Source organism: Orbicella faveolata, unplaced genomic scaffold (assembly GCF_042242905.1).
Source record: "Orbicella faveolata isolate gen_17 unplaced genomic scaffold, um_ofav_v1 contig_12, whole genome shotgun sequence".
NCBI lineage: Eukaryota > Metazoa > Cnidaria > Anthozoa > Scleractinia > Merulinidae > Orbicella > Orbicella faveolata.
In genome coordinates, this window is record NW_028301539.1 from 10,650,333 (window position 1) to 10,674,751 (window position 24,419).

Consider the following 24,419-nt stretch of genomic DNA (forward strand, 5'->3'; position numbering starts at 1 on the left):
GTAGATGTCTCCATAATTTATGTTGGGGAACATCAGGTAATACGCGTTTCTAGTCCACTCAAATCTACTTCATTGATTCAACGCACGAGTCAAGAACAAATTGAGTGCACTATTTGTCACGTAAGTGAAACTTGATCACTTGGCGTGCAGTGAAAGGTCTCCAATTTGATTTTGCACCGAGTGAAATTCAGTCCAGTGATTCTAAGACTGTCGTAGCCAGCGTTCATCCTCCGTAAAAAAATGGCCTCGGAACAAAGGCGAAGAAAATTTATGTCGATTTAATTGTACCTACAAACTTCCCTATTTTTGAAATGTCAATATGCAAGAATTTGGCCTGAGAAATTGTTGGAAATAAGTGAAGGGGCTGGCATGAATCACGTGAACAAAGTGCCTTATCCGTATGAAACTTGAGCTACCAATTTATGCAGGTTATTTACAGATTGAGGCTAGAGTTTGTTAGTGTCACGGACTTATAATAGCTTGTTTATCTAATCGAAGGCTGAAGGCCGAATCAACTACTGGGACTTTTACTCCACAGAACTCGAGTGCGAATATCTTTTTTTTTTCTTTTTTTTTTTTTAATGCGTACTAATAGAATCCTATCCAATTTTTGCCTTTTTTTTTCTTTTTTGCAAACATCGATTTCTAATTGTTTGTTTGCATATTTTGTTTTAAGCAGTATTTCTTCATGGCTTAGCAAAATTGCTCACTGACTACTCGGGCTTCTGTAGGAAAATCCGAGTCATAAAAAGAGGGCCGTTTTGTCTTGGTCGCCAAAATGAGGGCTCATGGTCCCAGGTGTTCTTAGCGTAGAGCGTGAAAAGCGATAGCTTGCTTTATCGTCTGCCAGCTCTCCGTGAACACCTTAAGTCGTAGTATGCTGTGTTTGTAAATAAAGTTTTGGAAAGAATCACACCCGCGTTCATCTCACATATAAAGATGTTGATCGTTTTCGGGTACGAATTATGTTGCTTGAAGCCTGCCAAATAAGCAAAGTTCAGGCTCGTTCTCACGGGATAACAAATGAGCAATATACGAGTTTAAACTACGACAACACTGACAAAAGCCTATGATTACTGACTTAAAAACAAACTATGATGCTGAGACAAACACCCTAGATGTAAATAAAATCAAGAATGGTCGTAAACAGAACCTCGAAGATGAGGCAAACAACAAGCAACTGGGCAAAGAGGATGCTCAAGGAAGCAACTTAAATAGTAATTATATCTTAACGTAACTCTTCTGTTAAAATATCCTGATTTTCTCGTTTGTTTTTACTGTGTTCAATAAGCTTACTTGTGAAGTGCAACTTGATATTGCGGTACAAAGATGTTAGGAGGCCCGAGAAAACGCTCTTAGACCGTCTTCTTGAGTTTTTTTTTTTTTAAATCTTGCAGGTGTTTTAAAAGCGCTTAATGTCGTTGTTCCTAGCGAAAGTAAGTTAACCGTGGCGACTTGCGATTGAACCAGAGCTATTACTCAAATACAAACAACTCGTGATGGCGTTAATGGGGGAACACTGCCTTGCGTTTGGTTAGCCCATGCGACTTCCGGCGATAGCGTGACAAAACAACCTCACTTATCTCCCCAGCACTACGAGCTGAATGACAGACAGCACGTGCTGGATCGGACAAGAGTATCGGTTAGCAAGCGATGTTCAAAGGCGATGAAAAAACAACAAGCTTGGGGGAAGTCGCTGCGCAGACTTAACCGCACCACACAGGAGTGACCCCTTGTTTATTATGCAGGAAGACATGACCAACCTCGTCTCCAAAGGGAGGGAGGGAGGGAAAATTAAACGATAGATTTACAATAAGTAATAGCTACGTTGCTTAGACGAACTCAGAATGGACTCCGAACAGTTTTCCGAGCTTTTATACGGAGACGTTCGTCTGCTTGTAAGCCAGTAGAAAAGGCTGTACTACCGAACAGCTTACCCTAACACGTGTAACATCTTAAACATGAATAGTGCTTTAATGCTTTGCACCAATGCTATGGTACGTTATAACGTTCAGAAGATAACAAAGCTACAATGTTTTAGGTTTAGCTACAATAACGCTTACAGTTTGTTGACCTTTGGAATAAAACTGCTCAATAGCTCTATAGAAAGTGATGCCGCCATGAACGGCTCATTCAGAACGTACGTCATGCTCCATTAACTATATTTTACTGGCGTGACAGTAAAATCTCATTTATCAGTTCATTGAAAAATTTGAGGTTTTAAGAGGGAATGTCCACTAAGACCGAGACCAATCGAAAATATGTGATACATGATGAAAAATCAAAATTCTTCGCCTAGAAACCTGGTCGGGGATTTTTTTCTTGAAATAGTGTTTTAAACCCACTAAAAAATCGCAAATTAGTTACGACCCCAGGTTTGGTGAAAAAAAAAGCGCAACATTTAGTGACTCATATCTTATCAAAAACTTCGCTCTGTTCAATCTGCATCACAATAAGACTCCAGTCTGAGCCTGCAAATTTATTGTTGACGACGAGCCGCTTAAAATCACTGAAATTTGTTTCCTCAGAATTCTTAATTATGCAAATTTTTCAAGCGGCAAATTCGCTACCCGGTAAAACACCGAACAACCTAAAATTCCGACATGTCGAAAGAGGATATGTCATTGTAAAACCTGGTATAAAAATTATTTTCGGGCTTTTGATCAGCCCTGAATACTAACGCTCACAAAATCGTGATAATCCAAACACTAACCTGTTAGAAACGAAAAAATAGGCCACTGACCAGATAATCAAAAGGAAAGTGAAAATGTCTTCTTGCATTTGATTTCCTTCTTGTATCTGGACTTAAACTATGGCTTAAAGTCATGTTTAACTCACCTTCTGTAGAATATTACATTCAAATATCAAGCGAAATGCTTAGTGATTACAGAAGATGAGCTAACCACGACTTTGAATAAGTCACCTCGAGCTCTAGCCGAGATATGAAAAAAAAAAAAAAGAAAGAAAGAAAGAAAAAAAAAATGGATTTTTCATCATGTGCCATGACTAGCGTTGTGTTAGTGGGCATTTCCTCTCAAGTGGAATAACGGTTAATTTTCTTTCTTTAGTGTTCTTGGGAATTGAATTATCGAGTAACATTTGTAAATATAAAGAAAAAGTCGCCGTTACAAAGAATGACCCCCAGCCATTGCACGCAGTTATGTCTGATGGAGGACGATAGCTCAGCCAATCAGATTATATAAGCTCTCCACTTGATTTGATTTAATTAAATGTCTATGACTCTGAAATAGAATAGGCCCGAAATATTCTAAAATTTTCCTAATTGTAACAAACCGACATTTGATTTCAACGTACAAGGTTAACAATCCTACCAATCCCTGCAATTCCCCGTCAGACTTTTGAGTTAATTAATATATTTTTTGCCTTTCACCGGTATCCTTTTCCTTTCCTTTCTTAAAACTTTCTTAACGTGAAATGCTTTCGTCGCTTTGCTCCGCAGATTTTGCGTCCGGGACTGAGTCTGTTCTTTTACTCTTTCAGTCGCTGTGATTAGTTTGTCGCGTCATCTCATGAATTTGATCAGAACAAGCAACTTGATCAGCAAAGTACAATAAAGTTTGTTCTCATGCATTGACAGGCTTTTTCCACAGTTATTTCATAAAAGCAATAGACCACTCTTTCTATGGGTTTATCGGCGCAATAAACCACTTGGAATGCTGGGAGAACATTCGAAAATCTTGTAAATCACGAGCCGTTAGGTGAGTGATTTACAAGCTTTTCTCGTCCTTTCCCAACATCCCGCGAGGTTTATTGCGCCAGTAAACCTATAGAAAGAGTGTTCTATTACTTAGATATAACTATAGTTTTCCCGATATTGTATTTTGGGAAATAAAGCTATTGTTGCTACTTTAGACAGCATCGTATCTGTGTTTTTGATTACGGATTCTTCTAGACTTATGATTCTTTGAAACTGAAATGAGTTTCAAAAAGCTTTCAAGCCCATAGCAACTGCATGGTTTTATTAGATTCAATAGGCAGCAACATTTTTCTTATATCTGCTACCAAGGAACTGGTACCACGCAACTAAGTCAATCAAGCTCAAATGGGAAAGACGTTTAATCTTGTTTGAAATGACACTGACAATGACAATGACAACGACAACGACAGTGACAGTGACAGTGACAGTGACAGTGACAGTGACAGTGACAGTGACAGTGACAGTGACAGTGACAGTGACAGAGACAGTGACGGTGACGGCGACGGTGACGGTGACGGGACGGTGACGGTGACGGTGACAGTGACAGTGACGGTGACGGTGACAGTGACGGTGACGGTGACGGTGGCGGTGACGGTACGTTGACGGTGACGGTGACCGTGACAATGACAATGGCAATGACAATGACAATGACAATGACAATGACAATGACAATGACAATGACAATGACAATGACAATGACAATGACAATGACAATGACAATGACAATGACAATGACAATGACAATGATAATGATAATGATAATGATAATAATACAAATATACTAATAACAAGTTTAGATTGCTGCTTCATATAGTTATATGTTGTATTTTTATTGTATAGTATTTTCTATTAAATGTAGAAATGACATCAACTCGGAAAAGATCCGAGTTCCAGATGGGTCGAGAGTCGTAGATTCACATCACATCTGGAACTCGGATTTTCCCGAGTTGATGTCGTTTTTACACTTGACATTTCTTATAATACTCACTTTGGAGGATAGCATTTTCTATTTAAATGAAGTCTTTACTTACTTACTATTTAGCTTGCTTAGTTTGCTGAGAAGGGTGTTTGCAAGTAATCAACAAGCTCTCTAATTTGTTTTTGGACTAGCTTTGGCTATGTGGCTGGCCAAATGGCCGCTTTAATAATAATTTCAATTCAATGACAATTACAAACAAATGAAGAAAGCTTTACCCAGAAAAGCTGAGGGCAAAACGCCGCATCTAACAGTGGCTAGGATAAGGTTGGTTGAGTGGGTAAAGTAAAGTATGAGACACTATCCTCCAGTGCAGTCGAGTCCCGGCCAAAACAAAATAGGATGGATATAGATCCCACAGGGTTCCCAGAATGTTCCAATGGGTTGGAATACCCTGGCAAGCATAGCTAGTTAAACTTAACCGAGAAGCAGCGTAAATTTTCATTGTCTTGCAATAAATTTCTTTCATATTTATCCCTCACCCATTACTTCTTCGGCGGTCCCAACTGGAATTTTTACGTGTGACTTCCATTAAACCATCACAGAGAGTTAACCTGTCAAAGTGAGGGTGATCGTAACTGATTTCCCATCAATGCCACAATGGATCGGGTAGATATCGAGATAAAACGTGAACTATTTGGATAATTGAATAGCGATCGTTTGAGACCATTATCCCATCGACCGACCTAGTCCTGTCTAACCTAAATGAAATATTACAGCCATATTACAGTCCAACTAGGTTAAGAGCAAAGAAATCATTCATGACGATCTTAAGGCTCATGAAAGGTTTGCGCAGAATGCCAAGGAATCATTTCGACCAAGAAAAAATCTGCATTTTGCTAGATTTTAAGTCCCACGCTTTGACACGATCATCAGATATTGTCAAATTGAAATAATATCATTATACAAACTGAACCCAAATGAGCTGATCAATTTTATTGTAAGCATAGCCTGCATTTGAGCGCCTGTCACGCAGGCTATCCTAAGACCTTGTTTATTATTTGAGTGATATCAAACTACTTTGCATTGGTTTATCGGCGTTAACACCATTTTTTGGTTGGAACAAACGAAAGCAAGCTTTCACTTGGTAACTTTGCGAGTGTTGTGATTTTCTACCATGCTTGGTATGCAGTAAATTGGTTTTCATCCAATGAAACTCTATAAACAGACGGGTCTTTGAGAGTCGTTATAGATGTGAGACACATACATTGCATACTGCAAAGTTAAACAATTCTGAATCATAAGCATATCTCAAGCGTAAGAAATGCCGTTTTAATTTTAGATACTCCAACATCCCCAGCATAGGGGGGAAGGGGGGGGGGGGGAATAAACATCAGATAGTGCCTTGGTCCCTTGAAACACGTGTCTTTCAGAATTGGTTGCTTTTGACCCTGTTCTTAATAGACCCCGTTAATTTCTTGAGGTGGTTCGGAGATTTGCTGCCGAACTTACTGAGCTACATGTCACCATGCAGGAACATCGACTGTTCAGGTATTTAATACTTATAACATAAGTTGATTAGGGCAGCTGATGAGCTGCAATTTCATTGAAACCTTTAGTTTTAAATAGTTTTGAATTTCAGCAGTGATAGACAATTGTGATCCTATTAAGAGAACTGAACCGACAAAGGGATATTGTCTGAATGAGATAAAAAAAAAATCCCACTCTCTCATAAATTTATTCATATCAATAGAGATTGCTTCAGTATCCAATTCCACGAAGTTTTATTTCATCATCTAATTCATGTCAACAGATTCACGATCGTATTTTTCTCTTGTTGGTTAGAATTAAACATCTTAAGTTCACTTTGACATCTTCAAGTTAACTTGTTCGATTAAGTTGGTCGTTCTTTGTTAATCCGTCAGTGCCTGCCTTCAACATTTCGTATTCGACAAAGAAATTCGAAAAAAAATGAGAAATGTAAATATTCCAGGAAAAGAGAAAGAGAGATTATACAAACTGTGTGGCACTCCACGAAACACCAAGGAAAATGACTGAGTATGTTTAAATCATTACGAGACGTTTAATCCCTGAAGGTGCCATTAGATATATTAAGTTCTACAACAGGACATCGCCGGTGGAAGATGTAAGTGGAATTCTTGTTTTTCGATATATATTTACTCTTTCATAAAAGGTTCCATCTATAGAAAGCAGTGATGCAGTGGTATTCCTCGTTCAAAGAGTCCTGACCTACAAACTCATAAACAACCGGTGAAGACAGGAGAAAAACTGAAGAGAACTGATATTTCGTTCTACGAAGCGACTGTGTATTCCTTTTTCAAGTTGTATGCCTTTCACTTTTTTTCTTTTAGCAAAAAAAGGAAGCGTAATATTTTAGTCTTGTTAGCAAACTGCGCTTTACAATGTATACGTGAGAATCTATCTTAAAAAAAAAAATGCTAATTCCGTTTTCATTTTTTAGACTCCTTTTGAAATGTAAAGGTAAATAGGATATCCACATTGTTTCGGCAACATAAACCATACATTCGGGCTAATCCAGTCTCACTGCGTTTTGATTCGAATTTAAATAATTTGTTTTTTTTCTGTGTCTTTGATGTCCATTGATTGAATTTGTAAAGCAGTCGATATACTTTTTCTACCTGTTGATAATCGTTTTCACAGTGGCTTCTTTATTTCATTGATATTATCATGATGGCCATGAATTTGCACTTAGCTGATCCCTGATTAGATATCGTTCTTAAAAGCAATCAATGTATCCAAGTAGGCACCCAGAATGTGTGAAGGCGAAGTGCTTGCATTCTTCCATAGTATAAAGGAACTGAACGACTCGTCATGATTTAATAACTTACTAGAGATTTTGTAAAACCTCTGGTCGTTAGCTGAAGAAGAGCTGTATATCATTAGCTCGCTTTTCAAATACTGTAATGTACTATATTGTTCAAGCATGTGAAATCTCAGAAAATTGATAGGGAATTTTTCTTTTTTGTTTTCTAAATGTTTATCTGGACGATGCCTACAGTGTTAACAGTTGAACAGTTAAGAGTTTAACAGTGTTTACAGTTTTGTTGAGCTGATAAACAACTTTTATGCATGCAATGTTAGATATTGCAGAGATTATACCAGATATACTTATAGAAATTACACCAGCGGCACTTTACTAGACTATTCTAGACGTCTTTATTCAACGTTCCTTACGTCCTTTATCGCCGATTAATTTGAACAGCTGGGAAAAAAAAGTGTTTCACTTGATACTTTATAAGGCTAAGGGAGAATTGCAGGCGTAGACACGAACTGTAGATCGAGAGAACCTACAACAAAGTCTCGCGGTGGGGGGGATTGTAGCTATCCGGCATCTGTCGAATTATATATAGACTTTCTGCAAACGTCTTGAGCGGCCTTAGCATGGCAAACTTAGGTTGGCAAACTCGTGTTGGCAAACTTCAAAAAGTTGGCAAACTAGTTCCTGCTCACGCCAAACTCGCGCCAAATCCGGGACAACACACGGTAATTTGTAACATGCTTGGCGACTTAGTGCAGCGGCACTCACGTCGAAAAGTTAAACAGAAGAAGAGAAGAGAAGAAAAAAAAAAAAAAAAGAAATGGAAATAGAAAGATTTGCACGAACCCAGTTTGTCCGCTAGCTCCACCATTTTCTTTGTTTGTTTTCAGTACCTTTGTGGGCTACAGATAAAACGTCCAACACGGCCGGACAATTGTGGAGTACTTCAATAAATTAAAAAGTGGCCTCACGTTCATCTTGATTTGCGTCCCCCATTTCGTGAAGTGTCACGCAAATAAATCACGTGAATAGAGCGCGAGTTTTGGTTGATTCACAGTTATCAACACATGTTTGCCAGTCGTTCACGCGTCAGATACGAGTTTACCAACATGAAAAAGTTGGTGGAAAAGTTGGCGAGAATAGAGGCAAGTTCTTTTTGTCGCCAACAGTTTGTCAACGTGTTTGACAATTGTTTTTGTGCCGTTCACCCACAGCAACACGAGTTTGCTAACTTTAGTTTGTCACGTAAAAGCCGCTTTAGACTTGCAGTCTATTGTCAAGACCTTTTTAAAGGTTCTTCAGAACTGTATCGCAAAGGTATTCTTATTACATCTTTGAGTTTGGCGACGAACTCAAAGATGGCCTCATTGTAAATTGAATTGAAACGCCTATTTCCCCAAAACTGAAATTAGTTCATCATGTACTGAAGCAGTTGTTTTGCCAACCTTGATCTCTAAAACTTTGCCATGAACTGTTTATTATTTCGGTAATCATGACAAAGAAATGAAAAATAGAGATTAAATAAATCATTGTTAAACATAAAATTAAAAATAGAGGGCAAAGAGGCCATTTCAACGAATACACAACCTTTTGCTGTCCAAAAAGCAGTTACTGTGTGGTGCCAGGATATTCGAATTGTGCAAAAAGCCGATCACGCCTTAGCAAACATGCAGTTGCTGTGTTTAGTGGGAAGAGGGCCACGTTATCCCAAAAATGCATTTCAAATCAAATCAAGTTAGGTGTTTATTAACTTGTCAGTTTTATAAAAAAAAATGGCAAGTGTATATTGTGCAATATATGTAATGATGCTACATATACTTGTCAAGTATGTATTGCAGGCTAAATATTCTAACTCAGCAGTATATGTGTAAGAGCTTGTTAAACCACCGTTAAATAGAAGAAAATTCCCTAGGAGTTGGTCCTCGTTGAATTTGTGTTAACAGGGTATTTGTGTTTTAAAACGCGTTTACATCTCATATACCTTAAGGGTATATTGCTTAGGCGCTCGGCGTACCGCGCTAGTCATGTTTGTCATAGTAATGTCATATTGTTTACGCTTAGACGACATTTTTTAGTTTTACCCTTAATAATCGTGCCGCGGTCAAGGCAGTAAATGCAAGAAGAGCAATGAAGCAATACGTTCCCTTGACAATGATGATCAAGGTTCATAAGCAGCCATGAAAAAAAAAAAATGCCATTCATCTCGTTGCTATTAAGGTAATTTCTCACAATTAAAATGTTTTTTTGTTTTTTTTCTCACATGTCTTGTCTTCCGAGACAAATCATTTTTTTCTTTTTTTTCTTCTCGGAAACGAGTACTGGGAGCTAACGATTTTTATTCTTCATTTAGTTGGAATGCAACGATCACCTTTCTGAGCAGTGAATATAGACCGATTTCTATTGCAGATTAAAAAATTATCGCTGAAAAAGAGAGTAGAGCTAACTCTCGTAAAAGTAAAAGATAATCTGTGGCCTCAAGAACACCGCGCGCTTAGAACATTTTGGATCGACTAAATGATGGAGCTTTTATCATGAAACGTACACCTTGCTCCTTGATATTGATTAAATACATCCATTGTTGTATTTCTCGCTTACCTTTCTCACTATTCTATTTTGCTCTCCCAAAGCGCAAAGTGAGTGTTTTTCAAATGTAAACATTTCTTAAAGCTGACAATTTAAGGAATTATGGGGTTAATCGAAAGTCGTCCTGCTCCTAAACAACTTTCGGGACCCCCGTTTTTATTTCAAAATTTAAATTCTCGTGATAAAAGCAGCAAACAGTAGAGTTTGAAAGAAAATCGATTGTGGGTTCTATTTCGATGTTTTTGGGTGAAAATGTCTCTGAACGTTAAATTTAAAAAAAAAAAAAACAACAAAAAAAAAAAACCATCAAGTCCTTAGTCACTATCTTTGACACCAGATACCGCGGTTGCCATAAACAGAACACAGGCATGGTATTGCTTTCAAAGCACTCAAATGTGAAATCCCTTAGCAGAGCACAATATGTTACTACAAGTAAGTTATTTCTACTTCGCAAAGTAGATTGCGTCGGTTTCTCTATTGCGTTATGTCGTGTAAGTCTTGCATGACCGTTATCTTTGTCCACAAACATAGACCTTCGAAATATTAATGACATTTTGGATATATTTTTTTTTCCACGGCTCACTCTTCTATGTTAGGCACGTTATAGGTAAAGTCACGCTCTCATTTTTGTATGGTATATTCAAGTGATGATTTATTTATCACACAGCGTCCATAATACTTCCCAGTTCCCCAACTTGGAAATAGAGCCTTATTTTCTCTTTAATACACAGGTTGGAGGGTGTGAAAGAAATCAATTAAATGACGCCGATCCTGACTAACTTAAATTGGTATTTAATAGTGCGCTGCCCCAGAGATGCTCCAATCTTATTGATTAATTATCCACTCCAGTTACACCTGTGGCATCATATCAAAGAGACTTCTGGGCAACATACACAGATAACAGGACTCTGTATCTGATCAACTTCTTCTTTAACTTCTTTGTTAAGCAAAAGGAAAAAGTCATCAAGTTGTTCTCAGCCTAGGACAATCCCACTTGAGGGACCGAACTATCACGTTATTGGACAAAAGGACAAGGCTGGGGATAAAGTTTAAACGGATTACCATTTATAACACTTCACATCCAGCCTGCCCTCAAACGTGCACAACAAAAGAAAACATCATGTCGCCATAACAACTAGCTCCTATCAGCACATTACAGAAACCAGGTTAGAAATGATAACATTTTTTCAACAGCTTTAAAAAAAAATCAGCTTATCATCATAAGGATTGCTGTATATTTTGGGTGTGAATGTTTGAAAGGAGAAAAAAACTGAGATGCCGGCTGCGAGGTTTAATATTGTTTGTTTTTTTCAACCACATTGCAAGACCCTAGTGTTTCTAAAATTAAACGAAGGGTTTTGCTTGATAAAATCAAAGCTTCCGGAGCAACTGTTCTTAAAACTCTTGAATTGCCTTGCTAAGTTATAAACCGATATCAATAACTACAAACAATATCAGTCTGCGCATGCTTCCATTATCTTCAAAATTCCTCACTATTGCAAAATTTATGTTATCTTTATTTTGGGGTAGAACGAAACATTTTCCAAATAGCGTCGCAAGGGAGTTGTCGAGCTGCAAAAGATGTTTTCGAAAACGTTGGTTTTTCTTTGCCTTGTGGGTCTCTTGACAACTCTCTTGGCCTTCCCTTTGCCTGTTCCAGATGGTAAGATAACACGGTGTTTATTTATTTAATGTTACTCTTACTTCACTTTCAGTTTTATGATAACGGAGGTACTGTTAGTTGTTTAACATGAGACAATTGGCCGCGAAATGCTTCGAGTGCGAAAAAACTCTCGCTTTAGCTATGTTACATTGGCTGGGACACTATTAAACTCAGCCCTGATGGCTTCATTGAAAACAGATATATCTGAAAACATCAGTTTTTGTAAACTGCCCGTGTTAGTGCATGAGTAGACTGGTCTACTGATTCTTTCTTACTTTTAAGTTAAACGAGTTTTGTGTTTCTAAGTACTGTAAAACATAATCATTCTTGAAAATTATCCGGTTATAAATGATTCTCTGAAAACATATATCATCAATATCTGTTTTCAGTGCCAGATGAGGCTTTGGTTTACGTTTGTTAGTCTCGCACACTGTATCGAATAAATTTTAAACAAGACACCGCTAAGAATTTAAAATCTCTTAGTAGATTTCAATCCGTTTTCATTTAAGAGCATCCGTTGTGCTGCATTTTAGACTCTCTCCGTGATGTTATATTTTACGTAAGTAGTAGAACACTCTTTCGATGGGTTTATCATCTCAGTAAACCCACACGGGATGTTGGGAGAACACGAGAAAAGCTTGTAGATCACGAGCCGCTAGGCGAGTGATCAACAAGCTTTTCTCGTGTTCTCCCGACATCCCAAGTGGTTTATTGCGCCGGTAAACTCATAGAAAGAGTGGACTATTGCTTTTATTTGTCAGAGAGAGAGGAAGAGGAGAGGACAATGCAGTGAACTTTCGTAATCAAGTTGTTTCATCAGCAAAATCTTGATCATGAAATGACGGCATACCAATCGCAATGGCTGAAAGAATGAAAGGACAGACTCATTTTAATAGTTTAAGAAAGGAAAGGGCTATCAGCGAAAGACAGAGGGTGTATTTAAGTATTCAAAAATTCTTTGACGCTGAAATGCAGGGATTCGTAGCCGGAATCAATGTAAAATCAGTGTACAATGTAAAAGACTGATACGAAGAGTTTGAAAGTGGTACAAAGTTCACGCGCTTGGCGAAGTAATTCAACGATATAGACTTTCAAACTGAGTTTCGTAAATGGCACAAACGTGAGTTTCAGACAGTTCAGAAATAATGCCTTTGAAATTTTTCAGAATTTATTTACTTATGTTGAAGGCTATGAAGTACGCGTTTCTCTACATTTTTGCTCAATGAAAACTAATCCTTGATACAGGCTTAATGGGGACCAAATTCATTTATTGTGTAATGCATACACTCATTAATTAAATTAAAGTTTAATTAAATTTGAGACAACTGATAAGTTTCAATTGGTCAACTCGTAAGAAATCTTTATCCTGCTTTTTGGAAAGTACCGAAATCCATCTAATAAAATCAAGCGTAACCGGAGTCGGCCTAAAGTTTTTGCAGTGGAAAAAAAGGTCAAGCATATATGTATCGCGACCAACTTCTAGTTCTGTTCCTCCATGCAAATTTTTCATATTTATGTTGAAAGAAAAGATATTCGTGATATTGAGTGAAAGCCGAAACTGTTTATCACATTTGTTGTCGCCAGTGTTTTGAGTTCTCTAGTTCTTCCGTAGATTTTCTATATCGAAAACCATGACAACCATGTGCTTAGCGGCACAACAGAACACAACTGTAAGCTTGTGTTGTGGGTATACTTGCGCTTGAGTTAATTTCTCATTGAAAACCAGGGTTAAATATCATATGCAACATACCTTTTGATTTTTTTTTTGTTTGTTATTTATTTATTTTGTTACCTTCTGTGAAAATTCATGACCACTGTGCGCCCTTAGGGATATTACAATATAATTGCTGTAGTAACAAAATTCAGAGAAGACGAGCGTATATAAAAAGGTCAAGCTATAAAGTAAGGGATCTTAAACCCTCCTCCATTATTTGATTTCAGGATCTCTCCTGCCAGAAAAAGGTGCTTTATGTTTTATATTCAGACGCTTTACTAAAATATCAGATTTAAATACAAATTTATATATATATATATTTTCTCTCTCTCTCTCTCTAAGCTAGCGCATAATCGTGGCTCTTTGTAAACGATATTTGCTTTCCTAAGTTGATTTTGGGTGAATAAGTTAAACCTCCGCATTCGAGATAAAAAAATTAGAACGGGCCCTTTATTTTGTTTGCTGGGCGGGCCAAATTTTAGCATTACGGTTTTCAAGGTGCTGAAATTGTTGCGAAACGGTGAGAAGAACAAACAAACACAAATGCTTTACTATTTCATGTTCCTTAGCATATTGCCTATACTGGAAAAAAATGTTTTACACCAGAAATTGAACAGGGAGGTCGAAGATGATTAACATTGCTAAATGGCTGGCATGGTTTCAATAAGCAATTTTAATCATAAGTTTACGCCGCTAAGACACTTACTTACAATATATTTCTGAAAGATGGCTTTCTTGGTCATGTATATCAAGGATATTCTATCTGATGGTGTGGTGTTGCTATCTAAAGGAATCATTTATCAGGCCAAGGTGACGTCTGAAGGCAAAACCATAAATTATGTAGGGCTTACATGTACAGCCACTGAACTTAAAGCAAAGTTTAGAAACAACGCGGTGGTTTCATGGTCAGTGCACTCTTCTCCGGATCAAGCTGTCCCAGTTCGAGCCCTGGCTGGGGACATTGCGTTTTGTTCTTGGGAAAGACACTTTACTCTCGCAGTGCCTCAGTCCACCAATGTGTATAAATGAGTACCGGTGACCTTAACGGGAGTCATGCGATGGACTAGAATCCCAGAGTAGAGTAGTAATACTCCTAATCGCTTCATGATACGAAAACTGGGATAAGCTCCGGCCTGTTGGACCACTTGGCTCGTATGTAGACCTTACCTTGCCCTAACCTACATTACCTTGGAAACCACCAGGTGTCGTTCCATAACGAAATGCGCAAGAACAACACATCTGCCTGCTAAAAGCAAACAGCAAACCAACACCATCAAATGGAAGATCCTTCACAGGGCGAAACCCTACTGAAACTTGACTAAGCGATGAAATCTATGCACGACTGAGAAGTGTTTTATCATCACCAAACCGGAACTGGCAACCGCATGAAAGTTCATTCCATTAGTTCATTTGCACATGCAACGATTGATTGTAATGTGAAGTTTATATGAAATAATTCATATATGAACTGCGGTCGTAGATGAAAGTGAAGAATGATCATCGCAGTAAATTTTCCAATTTAAGCAATTGGAAAGAAGAAGCCTGAAAAAATCAGGGCTTCAACGGAATTATTTCATATAAACTTCACATCATTTCACTACTCACGGGAAGATATGAACTCAATAAATTGACCTCGCTCCCAATGTGTGGCTTCATAGCTCAGTTGGTAGAGCATCGCACCGGTATCGCGGAGGTCACGGGTTCGAATCCCGTTGAAGCCCTGATTTTTTCAGGCCTCTTCTTTCCAATTGCTTAAATTGGAAAATTTACTGCGATGATCATTCTTCACTTTCATTGATTGTAATGTAACGGATTTTTACGATGTTTTGCAACGGTCCGTTGTTACGGTCTATGGCATCTTGCGCGATCCTATTGACGATGTGTATTTTAGTAGGCTTGCAGCGAGACGGAGTCCCTTGTACGGAATTGCTCGCGTGACAATAGCCCACTTGATCGAGAAATCAGTGTTATTATCTTGTTGTTCTCGTCATGCTGCAATTTGTGCCTGACAGAAAAACTCTGTATTCTATCCACGGACAAATCTACGCTTCTAAACGAAAGATCTGAACTTATAACAGAGTGTAGGCGCGAGAATAAGTTTTATGGAGCCAATCAGAAACAGGATCGCTCCACATGCCCTCCATAAATCAGTTTAATTTTTTTTTCAACCGCCGCTAAGGGTACAGTGTGATGATCGCTTTGAAGGTAAAACTCCAGTGACTGTAGCTTCTAACTTAATATGTATTTCACTCTGCATGTATTTGTCTCGAGCACTCCTACGATAGTGTGAAACCACTTCTATTTTTCTAAATTTATATATATATTTTTAAATTTCTTAAAACAGGTGAATATTCATGAGTTGCTTGTGTTTCCTCTTTGTCATCAACTATGCATCGCTTACCCTTTCATCATTTTTCATCGATCAATTTGCTTTATTTTTTAATAACAATATTATCACACATTTTCTTCTAAGACCTTCGTGACTCTGAAAGCGATAGTGAAAATGATGACGATGAAAGCAAAGCCGATGACGATGATAACGACAGCGACGATGGCAAAGACGAGGATGACAGTGTAGATGATGACAGAATTGCCGCTCTGAGTGTCGCTGACGGTGATGATGACAGAAGCGAGGGCGATGACGATGACAATGACCATGACAGTGGCGAGGACGATGACGATGGCAATGACGATGAAACCGGCAAGGACGATGGAGATGGCGATGATGAAGACAGCGGCGATGACGCTGAAGATGACGATGGTGATGACAGTGGAGATGAGGATGAGGATGATGATGATGATGACAGCGACGATGAAGATGACGATGACGATGACAGTGGAGATGACGATGATAATGACAGTGGCGAGAACGATGATGACGATCAAGAGGACGATGATGATGACAGTGGCGGAGACGATGAGGACGATGGAGATGACACTGAAGTAGACGACGATGATGAGAGCGACGAAGACGATGAAGATGATGATGATGATGATGACAGCGGCGATGACGATGACGATGACGATGATGATGACAGTGGAGATGACGATGACGATGAAGAGGCCGATGACGATGATGACAGCGGTGATAAAGATGGAGATGATGAAGATGACGATGATGATGATGATGACAGTGGAGATGACGATGACGATGAAGAGGACGATGGCGATGATGACAGCGGTGATGAAGATGGAGATGGAGATGACGATGAAGATGACGATGATGATGATGACAGTGGCGATGACGATGAAGATGACGATGAAGATAACGATGATGATGACAATGGCGATGACGATGATGATGACAATGATGATGACAGTGGAAATGACGATGTTGATGAAGAGGACGATGACGATGACGATGATGACAGGGATGATGACAGTGAAGATGACGATGAAGATGACGATGATGATGACAGTGGTGATGATGATGAAGATGACGATGATGATGACAGTGGAGATGACGATGAAGAGGACGATGACGATGATGACAGCGGTGATGGAGATGGAGTTGACGACGAAGATGACGATGATGATGACAATGGCGATGACGATGACAGTGGCGATGACGATGATGATGACGATGATGATGACGATGATGATGACAGTGGCGATGACGATGAAGATGACGATGATGATGACAGTAAAGGTGACGATGACGATGAAGAGGACGATGACGATGATTACAGCGATGATGAAGATGGAGATGATGATGAAGATGATGATGATCATGACAGTGGAGATGACGATGAGGATGACGATGATGATGACAGTGGCGATGATGATGAAGATGACGATGATGATGACAGTGGAGATGACGATGAAGAGGACGATGACGATGATGACAGCGGTGATGGAGATGGAGTTGAAGACGAAGATGACGATGATGATGACAGTGGAAATGACGATGTTGATGAAGAGGACGATGACGATGGTGACAGGGATGATGAAAATGGAGATGACGATCAAGATGACGATGATGATGACAGTGGCGATGATCATGAAGATGACGATGATGATGACAGTGGAGATGACGATGAAGATGACGATGGTGATGACAGTGGAGATGACGATGAAGCGGACGATGACGATGATGACAGCGGTGATGGAGATGGAGTTGATGATGATGATGATGACAGTGGCGATGACGATGATGATGACGATGATGATGATAGTGGCGTTGACGATGAAGATGACGATGATGATGACAGTGGAGATGACGATGAAGAGGACGATAATGATGACAGTGGTGATGATGATGAAGATGACGATGATGATGACAGTGGAGATGACGATGAAGAGGACGATGACGATGGTGACAGGGATGATGAAAATGGAGATGACGATCAAGATGACGATGATGATGACAGTGGCGAAGATCATGAAGATGACTATGATGATGACAGTGGAGATGACGATGAAGATGACGATGGTGATGACAGTGGAGATGACGATGAAGCGGACGATGACGATGATGACAGCGGTGATGGAGATGGAGTTGATGACGATGATGATGACGATGATGATGACAGTGGCGATGACGATGATGATGACGATGATGATGACAGTGGCGATGACGATGAAGATGACGATGATGATGATAGTGGAGATGACGATGATGATGACGATGATGATGACAGTGGCGATGATGATGAAGATGACGATGATGATGACAGTGGAGATGACGATGAGGATGACGATGATGATGACAGTGGAGATGACGATGAAGAGGACGATGACGATGTTGACAGCGGTGATGGAGATGGAGTTGACTACGAAGATGACGATGATGATGACAGTGGCGATGACGATGATGATGACGATGATGATGACAGTGGCGATGACGATGAAGATGACGATGATGATGATAGTGGAGATGACGATGATGATGACGATGATGATGACAGTGGCGATGATGATGAAGATGACGATGATGATGACAGTGGAGATGACGATGAAGAGGACGATGACGATGATGACAGCGATGATGAAGATGGAGATGATGATGACAGTGGAGATGGCGATGAAGATGATGATGATGATGACAGTGGCGATGATGATGAAGATGACGATGATGATGACAGTGGAGATGATGATGAAGCGGACGATGACGATGATGACAGCGGTGATGGAGATGGAGTTGATGACGATGATGATGACAGTGGCGATGACGATGATGATGACGATGATGATGACAGTGGCGATGACGATGATGATGACGATGATGATGACAGTGGAAATGACGATGTTGATGAAGAGGACGATGACGATGAAGATGACGATGATGATGACAGTGGAGATGACGATGAAGATGACGATGATGATGACAGTGGCGATGATGATGAAGATGACGATGATGATGACAGTGGAGATGACGATGAAGAGGACGATGACGATGATGACAGCGGTGATGGAGATGGAGTTGACGACGAAGATGACGATGATGATGACAGTGGCGATGACGATGACGATGATGATGATGATGATAGTGGCGTTGACGATGAAGATGACGATGATGATGACAGTGGAGATGACGATGAAGATGACGATGATGATGACAGTGGTGATGATGATGAAGATGACGATGATGATGACAGTGGAGATGACGATGAAGAGGACGATGACGATGATGACAGCGGTGATGGAGATGGAGTTGACGACGAAGATGACGATGATGATGACAGTGGCGATGATGATGAAGGTGACGATGATGATGACAGTGGAGATGACGATGACGATGAAGACGACGATGACGATGATGACAGCGATGATGAAGATGGAGATGATGATGAAGATGACGATGATGATGATGATGATGACAGTGGAGATGACGATGCCGATGAAGAGGACGATGACGATGATGACAGCGGTGATGAAGATGGAGATGACGATGAAGAAGACGATGATGATGATGATGATGGTGACGACGATGATGTTGACGATGTTGATGATGATGATGATGATGACAACGACAAAGACGATAAAGATGACGAGGACGACGATAATGACGATGACGATAATGACGATGACGATGATGACGATGACGATAATGACGATGACGATGATGATGTCAATGATGATGATGATGACGATGATGATGTCGATGATGATGATGCTGATGATGAGGATGATGATGATGAGGAAGATGATGATAATGATGATAATGATGAAGACGATGATGATGAAGATGATGATGATGATGATGATGATGACGAGGACGAGGACGAGGAAGATGACGACTGACATAAAGACCAATTGTATTTCCACGTCTTGCAGCACTTACCAGAGCAAAGTAAGGCAATGCATTGACAAAAGACTAAACAATTTAATTAAAAATGTTTAAGCAAGCAACCGGAACGATGATCCTGCTGGCATACGTTGGATCAATAGTGATCTAATCGGCTTTACATATAAAATGAAGAATACAAAAGCAAAAACTGACACAACGTAGAATGATTTTTTGAAGGTTTACTATATTTCCGCTAACCAAACCAGCCTTCTTCAAGTACAATGGAAGATTTTACATTGGTGCGTGTTTTTATGTAGCCGATATTTACGTAATACCGGAAATACGCAAAAGTAATTGATAATGTAAATTGAAGATAAGCATACGGTAAAATAAAATAACATGATAAAAGAACACGATAAAAGAAAACAAATGGAAAAAATTAATATATTTCTTCGCGGATGTTCAGACCATTAGGATCGATTGTTCTGCCTTTTTGAATTAAAAAAGCTTCCCTGGCCTTACGGATAGAGTCTCGGTTAGAAACGATTTTTTCGATAGGGATTAATTGCATGTCGTCAGCAGTGTGGCTAGGAGAGGACAGGAAATGTTCGGCGGCTGTAGTAGGTTTAGATTTGTTGTTACAGCCGCCGAACATTTCCTGGGCCAGGGCCAGGGAAGAGTCCATAAAAGATATTTTAAAGACGAGGCATCGACACTAAATGATAGATATCTTATTAGATGTTTTGGTTTGCAGTATCGCTGTATCTTTTTACGAGTTTTGCCAAGCAACGAGTAAAAATATATAGTAATATAACGTATCAAAACATCTAATAAGAGATTTGTTATCCAACTGCTGTAGTCAATAAATATATCAGTGTAAAAGGGAGAGTGTGACAGCTTTGCATGCGCGCGCCAACCTGTCAAAGAGGTTTTCCACTGTAGAAATAGCTAACTATACAATATCGCTGTTAATCATAACAGTTACAATTTTCTCAAATGTGATTGGAGCATAAGCTTTAGTATTTTCCACTAGTTAATCTGCAAAGTTGTAATCGGACAGTATATTCGGACAGTTCGCTGCAATTGGACATCAGTAATCGGACAGTTACATGAGCCAATCATTTTAAGTCCCCTCAACTAAATCCATCAATCCCATCGCTGATTACGATCATTATCACAATCACTATAGTAGCCGATCCAAGCAAGCAACTTAATAAAATCGAGGAGGTTTATCTCTGGTGATTGTTTTCAAAGAAATTTATCAGCTATTTTTCAAGCTGTTCTCCATATTTTTAATTTTCATATTTAAAAATGACTATTGTTATGGAAATTGTAATGGTTATGATTAACTGGTAACAGGACATCGTGTCAACCAATTCTGTCTGTAATCATACTTGTGATTAACAAATCGGACTCTCGTTTCACGGTCGTCCGATTTTGTTAACCGCTCGAGTTAGACTCCACGCTGTCTTTTCACCATTATATATTTGTACGCGTTTCGCGCGTTATTTTTTACGATATTCCCTGCAGTTGGATAATAAGTGAATAATAGGTAGACTTCATTTTTTTGAAAGAATAACTAGCAATTTATATTTCACTGTGCTTCTTCCGTTTATCTTAGGATTATCTTTGCTCGAGGTTCAGTGTGCCGTATAAATGTGCTATGGATTTGAGAAAATTATTTCTCCTGTTACAACTTAATTAAGGAACAGTGCTTTAGAAAGGCGAAGCAGGCAAATATATTTATTTATTTTTTCGCAAGCATCTGATCGGGCCGGAATCCTAAATCCTCGAATTTGATTGACCAATCATACGCAGGTGACCGGTCCAGCTTTTTACAATACGGCCTACGGGCCGGAGTTTTTTGCCGCTGCCTAAATTTCGCTCCTAAAAGTTAGCGGTAACCGTCAATCTTTTGCCGTTTTTACGCATCCATCGACGATTAAGTCAACGCAAGTTTATCTCTGTTCACTTTATAATGGCAAGGAAAGTCCCTGTAAGTAAATTCAATTAAGTTTTTTGAAGTTGTCAGAGTTTGCTTGGTTGTTTGTAGCTTGGCGCTGTAATGGCGCGTTATCCTGTGTTTCTCTCGCCGTAAAATTTGAGTCAATTTCAGCCGAGTTTACCTCTCTGATCGTTGCTGTATTTAAGAGAATTTCTGTGGAATATACTTAACGAATTTCCTCGCTTTCTGCTATTCAATTTACGGTAGAAAAGTTTGATTTCAAGTGATTTTAAAAGCAACGACTGACAGAAATCGTTTTTGTAGTAAAACTTCAAACTTCGCACGAAATTTCACAAAAACAATTTAGGAGAACTTAACTGGTGAAATAAATACAACTAACATAAAGTTGTTGCAAAAAATCTGTTCTTTAATACATCTTTCTTTGCCTACTATCTGAGTTACTCGCTCGTTGCGTAGAGTTTTTTACAAATCGTTAGTAGACAGCGTGGAAGCCGATTCAATGAAAAAGTTGCGTAAACAAACCCATTTATAATCTTTAAAACCAATTTACCGCAGGTTTAGGGTTGGTCCGTATAGTGAAAAACTGTGGCCTCGGGCTTGAAAATGCTGCCCTTGGCCTGCGGCCTCGGGCAGCATTTTCAAGACCTCGGTCACAGTTTTTCGCTATACGGCCCTCCCAGCCGGTAAATAACATATATTTCGTTAACAGTTCCGAGGTCGATAAAAGACTGCAGTAAAATAGGCATAGCAACGAGACGGATGGGAGCACAGAACGATCTTTAAAAAGCTCTTAGATCGCATTTCCCGTTGTTGTTTAGAGTTTGTATAGATTTCAAATATTTTTCACTTAGTCGCACACTTTAAAACAAAGTAAGGTAGGTTTCAGTACAGCAGGACCAGTACTGTCTTGTCATTTGAGGGTACCTCTGCCAAGTATAATTTGTATGTGGATGCCTTTAATCGTGTTTCTAGAATTTACTTAGTACTTAACATTGAAGTTTTCTGTTTTGCCAAGGGAATATTAAAAAGAAGCAATACTTTGAAATAATGCAAAACAAAGATGAGTGATGATGATCTTTTGAAATCACTCAAAAATAGTTTAGGCTTTACTTCTCTATCAGTGGGGTATGTTACGCTATTTTAGACGATATCTTATAAACACTTAACATAAACTGCATTGAGCTCCACCCAATTGCCCTCGGACGACCGAAATCCATTTTACTTGATTTGATTGAAAGACCTGAGTTTATAACGCTTAGAATCCAACTTAATTGTGTGACGACGATTTGATCGGAAAATGTTTATTCAAATGTTGTTATTTTTTATTATTTTTCTTTCATGTTTACAACAGCGTGACGTACATAAGCTCCATAAATGAAATCTTTAAATATTAATAACAAAGGAGAGTAGTAACGCTAATTTGATTGAAATTTAGATTAAACAGCGTAGTACGAAATGCATTCATTACCTAGTGCATATTGCTTAAACTTGGCTATAAAATTCGTTTTCCTGTATTATTTGTAATAAGGTTATCATCTTAACTTGTGTTAATTCATCACGGCATAACCAGAGAAACATGTTATTACATTTTACACAAAGTTGCACTGATTGCTATTATTAGAATTATTAGGATGGTTTCTTTAAAGAAGAATGACGACGGTGTATTACCACCCATTATTTACTGAATAAAGAGACGATTTTCTCAAGATATATTTTGAAAAAGTAAATTTTCATAGCCTTCAATAGTTTTCTATTGCTAATCCCCAATGTCAGTTTTCTGAATTGAAAGAGGCTACGAAGCATAGTATTTGGGACATAGATTTATTTATTACCAGCTTCCCACCATTAAATAGAAAGAACCCCAAATTAATGTCCGGTCATATTCTGAATTTAATTCATAAAAATAACAATCAGCTACCTCGATTTATTTGTCTCTGGAAACGATGACAAAAGGAATCTTACAACAATTAAAGTTAATTTGATTTACTACACAACTGAACGTGCATATAGAAGGAACTCGTTGGTCAGCCAGACCCAAGATGCGCGTTTATTGACTTTTGCATGAACATCTATGATTAAGAAACCCATTTCAACGAAGGCAAAAGTTGAGGGAGAAGGGCGGGCGAGATTGGGCGCGGGGGGTGAGGGAGCGGGTAGTTGGTGAGTTCCTCAATAACTTTCAACGTTTGCTACTTGAACAGTGTTGAAGCAATGAAATCTCAATCTAATGGATTTTCCTAAAATTAATCTGTGATCGATTTGGTATGGCATGTCATTATACAAGGAACTTGATGCTCCCATGGCAACTATATCTTGACAGACAATTCTTCAGAAATAAAAGTTGTCGAACGATTTTTTCATAATTTCCACTAAATGCTCCCTACCAAGCACTGTTTGGAAAAACTACAATTAGAGTAGCTAGGTCACCTTTCTTCACCTTGGGCTGACACCTTGCCGTGGTGGTGAAGCTTGTGTGTCTCCATGACCCGGAGAGCTGTGCCGGCGGGGACTTTGTTCCCTGGCAGGTCTAACCATGCCGGATTGGTCGAAGGGTAGAGGCCAGACGAAGAACAGCCCCTGGTCCTCCAGGTTGGGGGTTGGGTGGCGGGCTGATAACCCGCTCCCAGAAAATGCTATTTATTACAGAAACCGAAGCTAGAACTACCACTGCACCCTATCGGGAAGCAGGGGTAAAAGATGTTAACACCCGGCTGGAACAACGTGCGAAGCAGCGAATGACGCATAAACCGCCGACGAAATTGCTGTCGCCAAAAGCGTGTGTGAAGATCGGGCAATGGAATGTTAGGACAATGTTTGAGACTGGTAAGTG

General features: G+C 39.2%; 1 protein-coding gene across 1 annotated transcript; it reads left to right on the forward strand.

Moving 5' to 3' along the window:
- The first annotated feature begins 11,521 nt into the window (after positions 1 to 11,521).
- LOC149116591 (uncharacterized) lies at positions 11,522 to 23,297 on the forward strand. Its single transcript, XM_089282351.1, has 2 exons — positions 11,522 to 11,680; positions 15,868 to 23,297. Exons 1-2 carry the CDS (start codon positions 11,599 to 11,601, stop codon positions 19,635 to 19,637), a joined length of 3,852 nt encoding a protein of 1,283 aa, XP_089138477.1. The 5' UTR covers positions 11,522 to 11,598; the 3' UTR covers positions 19,638 to 23,297.
- The last annotated feature ends 1,122 nt before the right edge of the window (positions 23,298 to 24,419 follow it).

Coding starts and splice junctions, on each gene's coding strand:
- LOC149116591 (XM_089282351.1), top strand. CDS start 11,599: ATGTTTTCGAAAACGTTGGTTTTTCTTTGCCTTGTGGGTCTCTTGACA. Junction 11,681..15,867: donor CCCTTTGCCTGTTCCAGATG/GTAAGATAACAC, acceptor TTTTCTTCTAAG/ACCTTCGTGACTCTGAAAGC.